General features: G+C 41.5%; 1 protein-coding gene across 1 annotated transcript in view; it reads left to right on the top strand.

Moving 5' to 3' along the window:
• The window catches only part of LOC309881363 (uncharacterized protein), a gene marked incomplete at its 3' end in the record, with an annotated part of 93,811 nt that overhangs the window by 18,539 nt on the left and 62,143 nt on the right, over positions 1-13,129 (top strand). The window contains exon 3 of the mRNA XM_082767230.1: positions 12,681-12,761. Within this exon, the coding sequence (XP_082623356.1) occupies positions 12,681-12,761 (81 nt within the window). The remainder of the gene's footprint in view (positions 1-12,680; positions 12,762-13,129) is intronic.

Below are 13,129 nucleotides of genomic sequence, written 5' to 3'. Positions count from 1 at the left end.
AATCTGGATTAATTTGTCTACAGTTAGAACTTGCTTGCATCCTGGCACTTCAGAGGCTGATGTAGGAAGTGGCTGATGTACAGTGGTGACTGGTTTGTTAGTACATGCCAGCTGAGTCTGTCACGTGCAATGAATAAACTTCTCAGATTCTTGCTCTATCATTAGCTTTCTGGTAACTTGTGTTAATTTCTAACATAAAGGAAAAGAGTGAAAGAAGACTGAGGTGAAACCTTGGAAGTTTTCAATTGACATTTGCATGTTTGTAGTAAGACTGCCGCAGCTACCGTCTGTGCAACTTTTAGTCTATGCTGTAAAGCAAATAGGGAATCTTGTTGCTTTCCACAGCATGAGATAATTCAGTAAACCAGGCTTAATCATCACCATGCAGCCATCCAGCCCGCTTTTAACCCAGCACAGAGCATACCTGTCCAAGCCATGGGCTGCCAGCTTCTCCAGGAGAATACTGTGGGAGACTGTGTCAAAAGCCTTGCTGAAGTCTAGGCAGACTGTGGCAACCTTTCCCTCATCCACCAGGCAGGTCACCTGGTCATAGAAGGAGATGAGTTTGGTCAGGCAGGACTTGCCTTTCATGAACCCACGCTGACTGGGCCTGATCCCCTGGTGGTCCCACATACATTGTGTGATTGCATTCAAGGTGACCTGTTCCATCACCTCTCCTGGCACTGAGGTCAGGCTGACAGGCCTGTAGTTCCCCAGGTCCTCCTTACAACCCTTCTTATAGATGGGCATCAAATTAGCAAGTCTACAGTCATCCAGGACCTCTCTGGATGACCAAGACCACTGATAGATGTTGGAAAGCAGCCCAGCCATCTGCCAACTCCCTCAGCACCCTCAGGTGGATCCCATCTGGCCCCATGGACAGGTGGAGCAGCAGGTCTTTAACTGTTTCCACCTGAACTGTGTATGTGGGGTTTCTTCTGCTTCTTGTCCCAGACTTTCAGGTTGGGTGGCTGAGCATCCCAAGGATGAGTGCTCTGGCTAGTGAAGACAGACACAAAGAAGGCATTAAGAACCTCAGCTCTCTCCTTATCCTCTGTAGTCACGTTCCTCCCCGTGTCCAGTAACGGACGGAGATTCTCCTTGGCCTTCGTCTTGCCGTTAGTAGATTAATAAAAACATTTTTTGCTATCCTTAGCCATAGTGGTTAAGCATTTATGTAATGACAGGCCAGTGTAAGGAGTATAGAGGGGAACATAGCTAATGTGATGAGTAGAGGGTGTATTAGGGGACAAAAATCTGTAGGAAAGCAGGCTTCTTCAGTTCTGCCTCATGGAGAACAAGCTGTTGTTTAGCAGAGGACAGAGATCCTGCACTGATGCAAAGCCTCAGTTACAGTTTAGCTTTTATCTTTCAGCAACAGAATATAATGTGTGAAGACTCTTTCAACATTTGGATAGTGGAGCTGAACAAAAAAGAGACCATTATCTACACCATCTGTCAAAACTGAAGAATGCTCTGTGCTAGCCTGCCAAATGCAGGATTTGTTCACTGGAGGATTATCTATTTGTTTAGTCCAAAAGGGAAAATGATCTAATTTCTTTGGTTCAATTTGTTTATTGTGACAAGTTATTGGAGGCTGATTACGACCTCTCAGCAAGTAAAGCAAAGCTACTTTTTGCTTGTTTTACTTTTCAAGTCTGCAAATTAAATAGTTTTAAGATGTAGTAATTTGACTGACAGAAGGAGGAGTCTCTGTTCTTGTGCTGAATTTTGCTTTGAGAGTAATGTTTTGCGACAGTGGCTAGAGAGTGATTTCACAGCATAACCATCTTGTTTCAGATTTATGGGAGAGAGGGCAACAATAGAGCATGGTAGGAATGTTCTGGGGGATTAAATTCATGTGATTCAGTCAGATGTAGGAAAACTGGACACACCACACCCTGAATTATTGTATTAAGTTTTGGGCACCTCACTACAAGAAGAATAATGAGTTGCTTGCATGTGTATAGAGAAGAGCAATGAAGCTGGTGAAGGGACTAGAAAACAAGACTTCTGAGGAGCGGCTGAGGGAACTGGGGCTGTTTAGTGGGAGAAGAGGAGGCTAAGGAGAGACCTTACAGCTCTCTACAACTCCTTGTGATAGGATGTGAGCAAGAAGTCTCAAGCATTGGAATGGGCTGCCTAGGGAAGTGGAGGAATCTGCATCCCTACAGGTATTTAAGGGATGTGTGGGTGTGGCATGTTGGACATGATGGATGCACTCGATGCTCTTTTCCAACCTAAATGATTCCCTGGTTCTATGAAATATCTGAGAAGGAGGAGACCCTGACACAGCAAATGTTCAACTTCACGTGCTGGGCAATCTTGAAGACATTCAGCAATGCAGCAAAGTGATGGGCCAGCTTCAGCCCCGAGGTCTGCAGACTACCACAACAGCAGACTGTCACGAGTGATCATCACCCCCAAGCTGGAGCTTCCAGAGGTGATTTCCTGGCAAAGCCTCATGTCAGCACCAGCACCACCATGCTGTGGGTTGTGGCTCAGCACAAAAACCTCTTGGGCCTCGCAGAGAGGACACAGATCTCCTCAAAGTGTTATGTCTGAAGGTCTTATTGTTACCCTTTACCTGCAAGTCTTGGTGACTTAGTTTAGAAATATTTAAAATGAGGTTTGAAACTCATTTTGTCCCCCAGTTAATGGACTGCATGGATTGAAATAGGGTCACTCTTTGGAGAGACTCTTCATGTCTGGCTCATCTTTCAGTTCTTCCTAGCCAGCACCAGCTTGCTACTGCCTCTCCCTTACCCCAGGTCAGTGCAAAGATGCGTTTCCTGAGCTGTGGTAGAGGAAACTGGGAAGCAGGCAGCAGTGGGAAGAGGATCGGCGGGGCTGGAGGCAGCCCCCTGGCGGCCGCGGGGCTGTGCAGAGCAGACCTCCCGATCTCTGCAGGGCCAGCGGCTTCCTGAGCTGCCTCGGGGATCGGGCCGATTCTGCAGGTGTCCCGGCCACCAGACCTGAAAGGGTGGCCGCATAAAAGTTCCTTCTCTAAGCGCTTGCCGGAGGGCACTCAGTTTTCTGCCTACAAAGCAACGTGCGCAGTAGCACAGTCGTCTTCAGACTTGAACCATCAGGTGTCAGCCTTGCTCTGTCTCACAGGCTTTCAGTGCTGCATTGTACCAGCTGTCTTCCTCTTACAAGCTCCCTCTCTCTGCCCTGTCATAGGCACAAAACAGTCAGATTCTCCCAGTTAAGTCCACGGAAACGTCATCTTCCAGCAGAGTGAACAAATAAAGGGGTGGATGCACAAGGCAGGAAGGGACAGAACTGCTTTTTGCATGCTGGAGTGTGCTGCTCTCTTTTATGAGCAGATATGGTATCTAGGAATGCTGTGCTTTCCTTCTGCTTCCTTTTCAAGTTAGAGAGAAGGGCAATAAGGGCAACACAGTCCCTCCCAGAGCTCTGTTGTGCACTGGGGGTTACATACACCTTGTGTTCATGTATGCAAGCCTGTCCACCCTACAGCTCCTCCCTTCCTTGTGAATTGGTTCTTCAGCCACCCTGAATTTGTTTTGCCATGTCCTTCTGTCAAAAAGAAAGATGTTTCCATAAGCCTTATTTGTTATGTTTTGATGTTAATCCTGACATTCTTTACCTAAATCCAAAGAACGTGCATTGATGTCCTTTACAAATCTAAAGGAAAATTACTTATCTTGGATCCTAAATGTTTAATTGCATCTGATTAAATAAAGCCTTCTTAAAATAGGCCCCAAAAGGAAAAGATCCAATTGTCAGCCTGTTAAATACTAAAGAAAAACAAATCACTGAGGAAATGAATGGGTACCAGTCAATGGTGTTACTGTTGCTTAGGGACTGATAGTAAGAAAAGTGGCATGTGTCCAGGAGAGGCCCGGAGCAAAGAGAGGAAACCTCTGTCTCACATTCGGAAAGAGGAAGGGCAGCTCAGAAACTGATTTATATGTGCAAGTGAAATTTAAGTGACAAGTGTGTATACGCTTTATAGTTCGAAGACTATTCATGAAATAATATGAAAGAAAGTGGAGAAGAAGGTAACTATGATGACAAGAAACAACTCAAAACACTGCTGTTTTTTTCCCTAGCTTCCTGAAGACTGCAGGTCTTTGTTTTCAGTGCATGAGCTACTGTTTGGCAGGTTTCCTGAACCACTTTGTCTATTCACTTCTTGCTAATGTGAAAGTGCCCAGACTCCCTGGAAAGGGAGCTTTGTTGGAAACCTTTCATTATCAAGGATTAGCTGTTTGGTAAACCTGTGTCCCCTTTAATAGTCTGCCGGGAAGTGCTGGCTAATGAAGGGCTCATTGTGGTGATGCTGTGAGTGTGGGACTTGAATCCATTTTATTGCTCAGATTTCAAGCCAGGAGTTTTAGTGCTCCAAAGGACTGAAGGGAAACTGAGTCCTACCCTTTGGTTTTGCCACAAATTTGTTGAAAAATCTGCTTTCCTTTCTCAGTATTCTTGCTGAGTTTGTGGCGTAAACGCTTTACATAGCAGGAATTTTGCTTACTATGTGTTGATATGTTAAAATTATTCATATAGACTTAAAAAGTGTTGTGTCAATGACTGGAGACAGCTTGCTTGAAACATTTCCATATAACACCAACAAAAGACTTGAAATAATAAAAGCCATTAAGTATAAGCCATTCAATCATAAAGTAGTTGTAAAGCTCTTGGCAGAACCAAGTTTGAACATCCTCATTCCACCTCCAGTCAGGTAGAACACATGGCAGGCAAGTGTAGGTTTTACTTCTTCCCTGGTAAACTTCCATGTTTGTTTTAAATCTCAAGAGATCTAAAATTACCAAAGGTGTTGGTTTGTTTGTTTAATCACAGTAATTTACTAGAAGTCCATTCTACATGAAAAAATACTTAAATACAACTTAGATCATGAAGAAATTGCAGACCAATCTGTGACATTAAACAGTATTCTTTTGTCTCAGTAATAAATCTCTCTTACTGAAACTCCAAAGCCACGGTTACATTGCACCAGTTAAACAATCCACTCCTATGAATGTGTATGTGGATTTGTTTTGCTCATTGCTTCACAAATTTGATGCTCTTGGCCACTATCCAACTGTCTGTCATGCTATCCTTCTTAAACGTGCAGTCAGAATCATGATTACCCCAAATCAGACCGCAGAGGAGACACACGGTGCAGTGAAGGCCCATCAGGACCACCTGAGGTCAGCTGAAAGGCACTGTTGGACCCCAGTGAGGGGCTGTAACGGGCTGCAGTGACCCAGAGGAATTGATGCGTACTAAAAATGTAAGTCAGTGCAGTTCCACATGAGCCAGAGAGTCTGAATTTCCAGCCATGATCTTAGGTTATTCATGCTTAATGTATGGGAAGAGCCAGTGTCTGAGAGGAGCAAGAGTTTGTAAAATAGCCTAATTATGAAGTCCTGACACATGCTCTCACGTGGGAGAGTCTGCACATGGATCAGTGCTCATTGCTGTGACTATTCAGCAGAGGCATCAGCATCAGATTTATATGTTTTTGCTGCGCTGTGTTACCATTAAGTTGAGAGGTGATGGATGGAGACCCCATGGGACCGATGGTCTCGCTGTTTATCTGTAGTTGATTCCTTGCATAGATAGGAACTTCTGAATTTAACCAAACCTTCCTCTGTGTCAGTGGAGAAACAGAGGTCAGTATGGAAACATTTGGAACGAAAGGGCTAATTTACATTCATTCCCATGGCACATGAAGGAAGCTGTGTGAGCTCACGATTTATAGTAATCCTCGCAGTAAGCGTGTGCCTCCTTCTGGGTTGCGTGCAGTGCAGCGAGGCTGCATCTCTGGGCTGCCTGGAGGCTGCGAGTGCAGTGAGCCTCCTGTGCTGGGCACTGTGTAAGATCTGACAGTTCAACTAGACGATCTTGGAGGTCTTCTCCAACCTTAATGATGCTAGGATTGGTGCTACAGCCTCAGAGGGTGCCTTTGCAGGGCAGCTGGTTCCTAGGGCTGTGCACAGCACCACGCCGAGTGGCCAGGGCTGCACAACTGTGCAGTTGGCAGTGTGCAGGAGTTTTCCACCCACCTGCAAAGCATTGTATAAACACCTCGGGTCTTCATTGGTACGCCTCCAAGTGTGGCACCATCCATCCCATCCAGGGGAAGTCAGTTTTTCTGCTGGGAAACTGATTGGCACCTAAATATAGATAGATGTGTGTGTGATGCTTGCCCAGAGTATCTTCTGCTGCCCCCTTCTTCTTCTTTTTTTTTTTTGTTGGTAACTCTTCTAAGGTGCCTAGGGATGCAATAAGTATGTATTTAAATATCCTAGATCTTTCTAACATTTAGAATATCATTAAATATAATTTTGCCAGTCAAACATATTTTAGATGAGTGACTTTCAAAACTATTTTAATTATTTAGTTGTACCCCCTTTGTAACATAAGTTTTCACTCAAAAATATGTGGCAAAACAACAGAATGACATCAAATTGGGATTTGCGTAGTTGTAGTAATGTAGACTCCATGAAATCTTTGCTGAACTTCCTGTGTTTATGTTATCTAGTACCTTTAAAAAAAAAATCTTATGTAATTTTTCTCTTCTTAAGGGATTTTGCTATCCAGTTAAAGAACATCTTTCATATCAAGTCAGACTAGAATAAGGTATTTTTAGGTAAGAGGCTTGATCTGAAGTTAAAGCCTGCTTGATTCTGAAGTTTTAGAAATAAAATTGAAAAATAATTCTTATCCCATGTAGAAATGTCAAATACTCTATCTGGTCAAAGCAGATTTTGATTTAGGGACAACAAAAGCAGAAGAAATATCTCTTGTTATAAATACATGAGAGAGGCCTTTGTTCCCTGCTGACTTCCATTGTTGCTTGTAGGACTTTTCTGCAAAAATGATTTTCCTCTCATGAGTAATTTTTGGAACAAATTTTTTGTTCTACCGGAGGGTTTTCTCAGAAGCCTTTCTCTGTAAGCCCAGCATTAAGACTCACTGAAATTTGCACAAAATGGCAGCTAATCTTCAACTCTGTAGTTTCAGGTCTTTGAAGACATCCAGTCTTTCTCAGACTCATCGTTTTTTCTTCATCCTTGAAGAGCTACAAGCACTTTATATGAACAGTTGTGTTTTGCTGGTTTACCAGTGCTAGCCAGAGTCTGATTTGTAATTGAAGTAATAGTAGCTCTCTAATCATTCTTAGTGTCATTGTGTTCCCTTGGAAACATGAAGTTCTGAGACTTCCAGCATCTCAGAAAACAATTTTTTGTCATACTTGGCAGTTGTTTGTCTCCCATCCCAGCCTCCAGCTCCTTGCTCTGCAACTGGAAAAGCTCTGCCAAGAAGACCTCATCTTTGCTGGCAGATCCTGATCAAAAACCTAGGCTGGTAATCAATATACAGTTGTGAGGGATCCTGTGAAATAAGTGAGAACTCTGTTATTGTCAAGTTGATATATGAACTTATAAACTCACATAACTAGCATGGAAACTTTTCTATCACTAAAAGAAAAAAATGTTTTTCTCTTGCAAGCTATACCTGGAGATAGCACCTGAATAAACAACAGGTGTAGATAGTGCCGTTTTTCCATACATGAGACTAACAGGAATATTTAATTCACCAGTTAAATGTGAGTGCTGAAATTAGCATGAATTACAAGGTTCATAACACAGAGTATCAGTTTCAGCTGTGTTCCAGCCCTCAAGCACAGTCCAGAAAGCAGAAAAGGAGTTCCAAGATAGTGATAAAATGGAAGACATGGAAAGAAAGATATGTACTTTCAAGATACTGTACAATGATTAGGGGATGAAAGAAATTGTTAAAATACAGAGCCATGTATCAGAGTCAGGATAACAAAAGAGTCTGCATGATGAAATGACCTGTTAAGTATCTCTGCCATATAGATGCTGCAAATGCATTACCAGAAGACAGTCTTCTTGAAGATAGTTCATAGTCTCTTTAGGTTCCAGTTTCTACCAGTTCAACAGGAGAAAGCTCAGTTCCCCAGCCCTAAGTTACCTCCTGCCTGCTCTGCTGTCCCCCAGCAGAGTTCTCCTTGCAGACCCACATGCCAGTTGATGTGGGTAGTGCACAAGTAGATTCTCCCACGACCTCCATGTCGCAGAATTTCCAGCTAGGCAGACCCAGCTGTATTTACAGATAATGCTTGCAATATAACTAGACAAGTCATCTCCTTATCTTCACTAGAAGAAAATATAGAATTTTGACTAATATAGTGGCATTCTTTCACCCAAAGCCTGTCTACATTTGAAAATATCATGTATTTTCCAAGGTAACAGTGAATGATAACCTGAGTCCCTAGGATGATAATTACAGCTTAACTATTTAAATGAATTCATGAGTGGCATAAAATATTTTAAAATTTATTCTCTGTGTTTTTTGTTTTGTTTTGTTTTGTTTTGTTTTTTAATCAATTGGAATCTTATGCTATAATCATAATTTAAAGGATGGAATATACAGAGGAGATTTTGATGTAAGTCTTTGAAATCTTTTTGAAGAAGTCTTTTCAAGATATCTCCTTAAAATTTAGTCTGTATCACAAACCTTATTTTATTGTGTTTTGATCTCACATATTTGTGCATCAGATCCAACTTTGATTGGTAATGGTAGGTTTCATGAAGTCATATATTAAGTAGCATAGAAATACTTACGCTACAAATGCCTTTCCTTTTCATATGTTAATCTTTCTGTCTGTGAATATCCTCATTGTCCTTGCCTAATAAATTGTGTTCTTTGTAAGCATGCTTTGCTTGTGGTTCTATGCTTTAGACATTTCCTTTCTCCTTATTTACTCTATTACTCTACTTAAGATGAATGTCAGGCATATGTATTCAATATAGTATAGGCTCTCTTAGTTGTCTGGACTTTCCCATGTCTTTTCAAAAATGTTTGTGACTACATTGAAATTATCTTTTTGTCTTCTAACACCCAGGGATAAATGAAATTAAGCCAACAAATGGGTAGCCAAGTTTCTTCCAATTTCTATATCAGTTCTTTATAAATAGCTACTCAGAAGGCTGTTTTAGCTTCATAATCATTATTACTTCTTGCTGAAACAAGGCCTTCAGTCTCTGCCATTTCACAGTTGCTAATTTCATCAGTTTCCATCTCTTAATGATTCAGCTTTCTCTTTTGCATTTTTATTACCTGTGTAATAAAAGATGCCCTCTTTCCCCAGGTTCTCTGGCTCTTATGTAAGCCTCTGACTTACTCTGCCTTAGTGAAGTATTTATTTTTTCTCACTGCCTTCCTTTTTGTCATTTGTAGTTCAGCTTTATTCTCAGTAGGCGCATTTTAAGTCATACTGAACTTTTCTCACACTTTCAAATATGCTTCAACAGAAAAACTGCATTCTGTTGAAAATTAAGTATTATAAGTGCATTTCCCACCATGTCTAGACTACGTTACTGGCTACTTTTTGCCTTGGAATATTCCCAGGTTTTAATTCTTGGTTATTTAAAAAAAATTCAATTGTTACACTTAGGAATTCTATGAACTCAGTCCTGACATGGAAAAAAATAATCAGACACTGCATTCAGCATAGTTATTTAGGTCTATGTGATCATTATTATATCGTCTAATACTCAGGTCCTACATACTTACGTTGTCCTTCATTTCCTTTATGTGAGTCAATATTTTTTGCCTAGGTTCTTCAGGGAAACAAGTTGAGACTGTACAGTTTGGAATGAAATATCTTATAATACCAAGAAGTTACGAAAATTTTTATTATCTTGTATTTCTTATAAAAGAGGAGTTAGAAGTGTGACATCTAGGGAACTGCAACTCCTGGACAATGCTTAAGGGTCAGGATCAAAGCTGCTCATATAGCTTTTTTTTTTTCTCTGACTACCTCAATTACAAAAATATTTTCAAATTGTCTGATGATGTTCACATGCTTTTGAGATGGAATATCATCCAGATATCCGTCTGCTGGCAAGATGAGTTAATACAGTAAGTATTACAAACACTACAGGACAGCTAAAAAATTGGTCTCTCTGAAGATGAAATAGTACCAGCATACAGCCAGACTCAACAGAGAAGGCAGTAAGAAGAAATCAAAGCTCTTACAGTTCAATGTTTGCAACTAGAGTGCGCCTTTCTGATTAACACGGAGACCTTGCTTTAAAGCATTGCAAGCATTGCTTCTGCTCAGAGTTTTAGAAGACCTGGACACAAATGCAGCAAGTGCTGTCTACCCACTTTTCAAAACTGGGCGACCACATAAAGAGGTGCTATGCTACAGGGCTGTCCTCTACCACTCAACCTCAGCCTGGCAAGGCTCTCCTGCCTCTGGGCTGGGGATACCTGCTCAGGGTCAGTTCCTTTTAGTTTAGTCCCTCCTGGCTTACTCGCAAGTGGCCCATCTGTAACCAAAGTCTGGCTTTCCAGTGAAGTAAGGCAGAAATGTGGAACACACCTGTGGCCTTCACCTGGCCTCCGCACAGCATGAGAGTTTCCCCATTTGGCTGTTCTGCAGAACCTCCTTCCACCAGAGGGCAGATGGCAAAAGGAGTGTGATAGCCTGGCCTGGCTCAAGATGAGACAACACATAATTTGATGTCAATTCTTCTGGTTTTAATATCCTCCCTAACCAGATGCAAGCCCCTTTAGACATCTCCAATGGCTTATGGAATGCTTCCCACAATAAAGTGAGGGCAGTGTTGTTTCCCAATTCCCCACAAGATCCATTCTCATGTTTACACAGTCCAATTAGTTAATGATATTCCTGAGTTATCAAAAGACTAAGCTTTAAAAATCCACTAATGCACCAGAAATATGAATTTGCAATGAGTGGATCCCTGAGTTCCATTCCATTCTTTGCAGATCTCGCACATTTTTTGTAGCCTAAGGTGGGATGAGCAGAGGAAGGTAGCAGCTACTTACAGAGTGGTCAGCACTGCATCTCCTCCCTTTGTGGATGGTATGGAGCCACTTCAGCATCTAGACATAGAGCCTATGGTGAAAACTAGTGTAGGATCACAAGTGAAAATAAGTGACATCTGCTCCCTACTGTAGTAGTACATGAATATAGGGAATGAAGAAAAAATACACGTGCTAAGTACTTATCCTGGCTTTCCTCATGATAAAAGAAGGTGTAGGAGGAAATCAGTTCCCAGAAGTGGGATCCATCTGCGCTAGTGTATCTCATGCTCCCTGTTGTGATGTGTTTTTATTACAAGTTTCAGATAAGCACCTAAGACTGAAATAAGAGTTCAGTGTTTTTAAACAGAAGTAGCAGCTCCAACCATCCCATAGTGACTAACCTCAGTCTAGTTGTGTTTCTTGCTTTTTGTCTTTTTTCTCTTTCATAGTTTCTTTCACTTTCTCTTATGTATACCGTTAGTTGCTCTGGGGAGAGAGATTTGCTCCTCTAACTTGTGTTGAGGCTGAATTCAGCCAGAGTCACTAAGGCACTAACAGTAATGCTTCCTGTGGAAATAAATGGGACTTCAGGGGAGCTGGAGCTTGATGATGCTTGCAATTGAAATTTTAATTTAATGTTTTCCTGTTTAATGTTGTAAACAGTCATATTGTATAAACAAACCAAGTGAGACATCTCCACAATACAAGCCTAGGTGATGAGAACACAAATCTATGACTTTCAACCTCATCAGATGCTCACAGAAGTCATTTTCCATGATAGACCAGACATTCAGACTTTCTCCTTCAGCCAGATGAAGCCACCTGCTGTATTCATCTCCCACAATAAATAGCAAAACATTACTTATTATCTCTTTCTCTCCCTCCAGAGATGCCACTAATGTCAAAGCTGAATGCTTATAGTTATTTCCAAAGTTTTAATTAAGACTGCATCAAACTGAGTGGGGGATGTTCTCTTGGAGCTAAAGGCATTCTGCCACTTGTTACTTTCTTTTCAGGGTCTGACTGGGAACTTCACATTTATATACCCTTGATCCTTCACTTGTGACTACAGGCTGAGGACAGATGGGATATTGAAAGAGTAGGGGGATAAAATAAGAGAAGGACTGCATGCTCGAAGGCATGCAGGGGAATGCCTGCACTAGTATGGAAGTGAGTTCCTCTCAGTCACCAGAGCTATAAACAGCAGAAACCTCTGTCTTTCTGGATACCCTTAGTGGTGCCCTAAAGAAGCCACAATTTATGCAATGGCTGGCTGCTGGCATGGGAGCAAGGTCTGTGCTTTTCTTTCCTGCCAGCATGCCTCCAGTTTTCCATAACACACAAGGCTATGGAGACATTTTGGTGCCTAACATAGTTCTTCCATCTACTTTGTACACTGAACAATGATGATAAAGCTAAGTGCCTGAATACTAAGTGAGATTTATCCGTTCCTTTGTTGAATGCAGCTTGGAACTTGTGGAAAACCCTTTAAGTTACATTATTAAAGACTGTACTGTAAAACTTAAGAGAACTGCTTTAGGGTCACACAGGTAATCTTAATTCGGGTAATTCTTAATGTTTGAAAGCTTGATCTTGCAACCAGAGTGATCTTCCTTTAACACTATTTCATATACATTATTTTATTTTATTTTATTTTATTTTATTTTATTTTATTTTATTTTATTTTATTTTATTTTATTTTATTTTATTTTATTTTATTTTATTTTATTTTATTTTGTGGGCAGGTGAATTGAAAAGCAACTGTGCTGATAGCTCCTTGTTTCCTAAAGCTGAAATGCCAATTGACTTTTTTCTTCTTCCTTCCCAACATCTCTGCATAGGAGTGTCATGGAAGTGCTGTAATAAGGACTGCTGGAGAAGCAGAAGAGAGTACTTCTGAGACAAGGCAGCTCCACATCCAGGTGCAGAGTCCCTTCATGTATTTGGGCTAGGAACATGCTTTCTCATTCATGGTGTAGTCAGAGACCCTTTTATCTACAGGGACTGGAACTAACGAACTCTGTTCTACCAGGTTAAAACAAAATCCAGCTTCCTTTATTGGGGGGGGGGGGGGGGGAGGGACGGGAGAGGGGGAAATTATTGCAAAAAAATGCGCTGAAAAAAACAACAACACATCTATTTCAACACAGTCTTGTAGTGGTCTTACCCTGCAGGGCAGCTAAACTCTACCACAGTTGCTGTCTCACTCCTCCTCCTCAAAGGAAAAGGGGTACATGTGACAAGTGATCTCCCTGTCTGTATCTCAACGCCTGAACCCTTTCCTCAGAAC

Source organism: Aythya marila (genome assembly GCF_965140915.1).
Source record: "Aythya marila genome assembly, chromosome: 9".
Classification (NCBI taxonomy): Eukaryota; Metazoa; Chordata; class Aves; order Anseriformes; family Anatidae; genus Aythya; species Aythya marila.
Note: the sequence above shows the minus strand (reverse complement) of the source record. Positions and strands in the feature narration are given on the sequence as shown.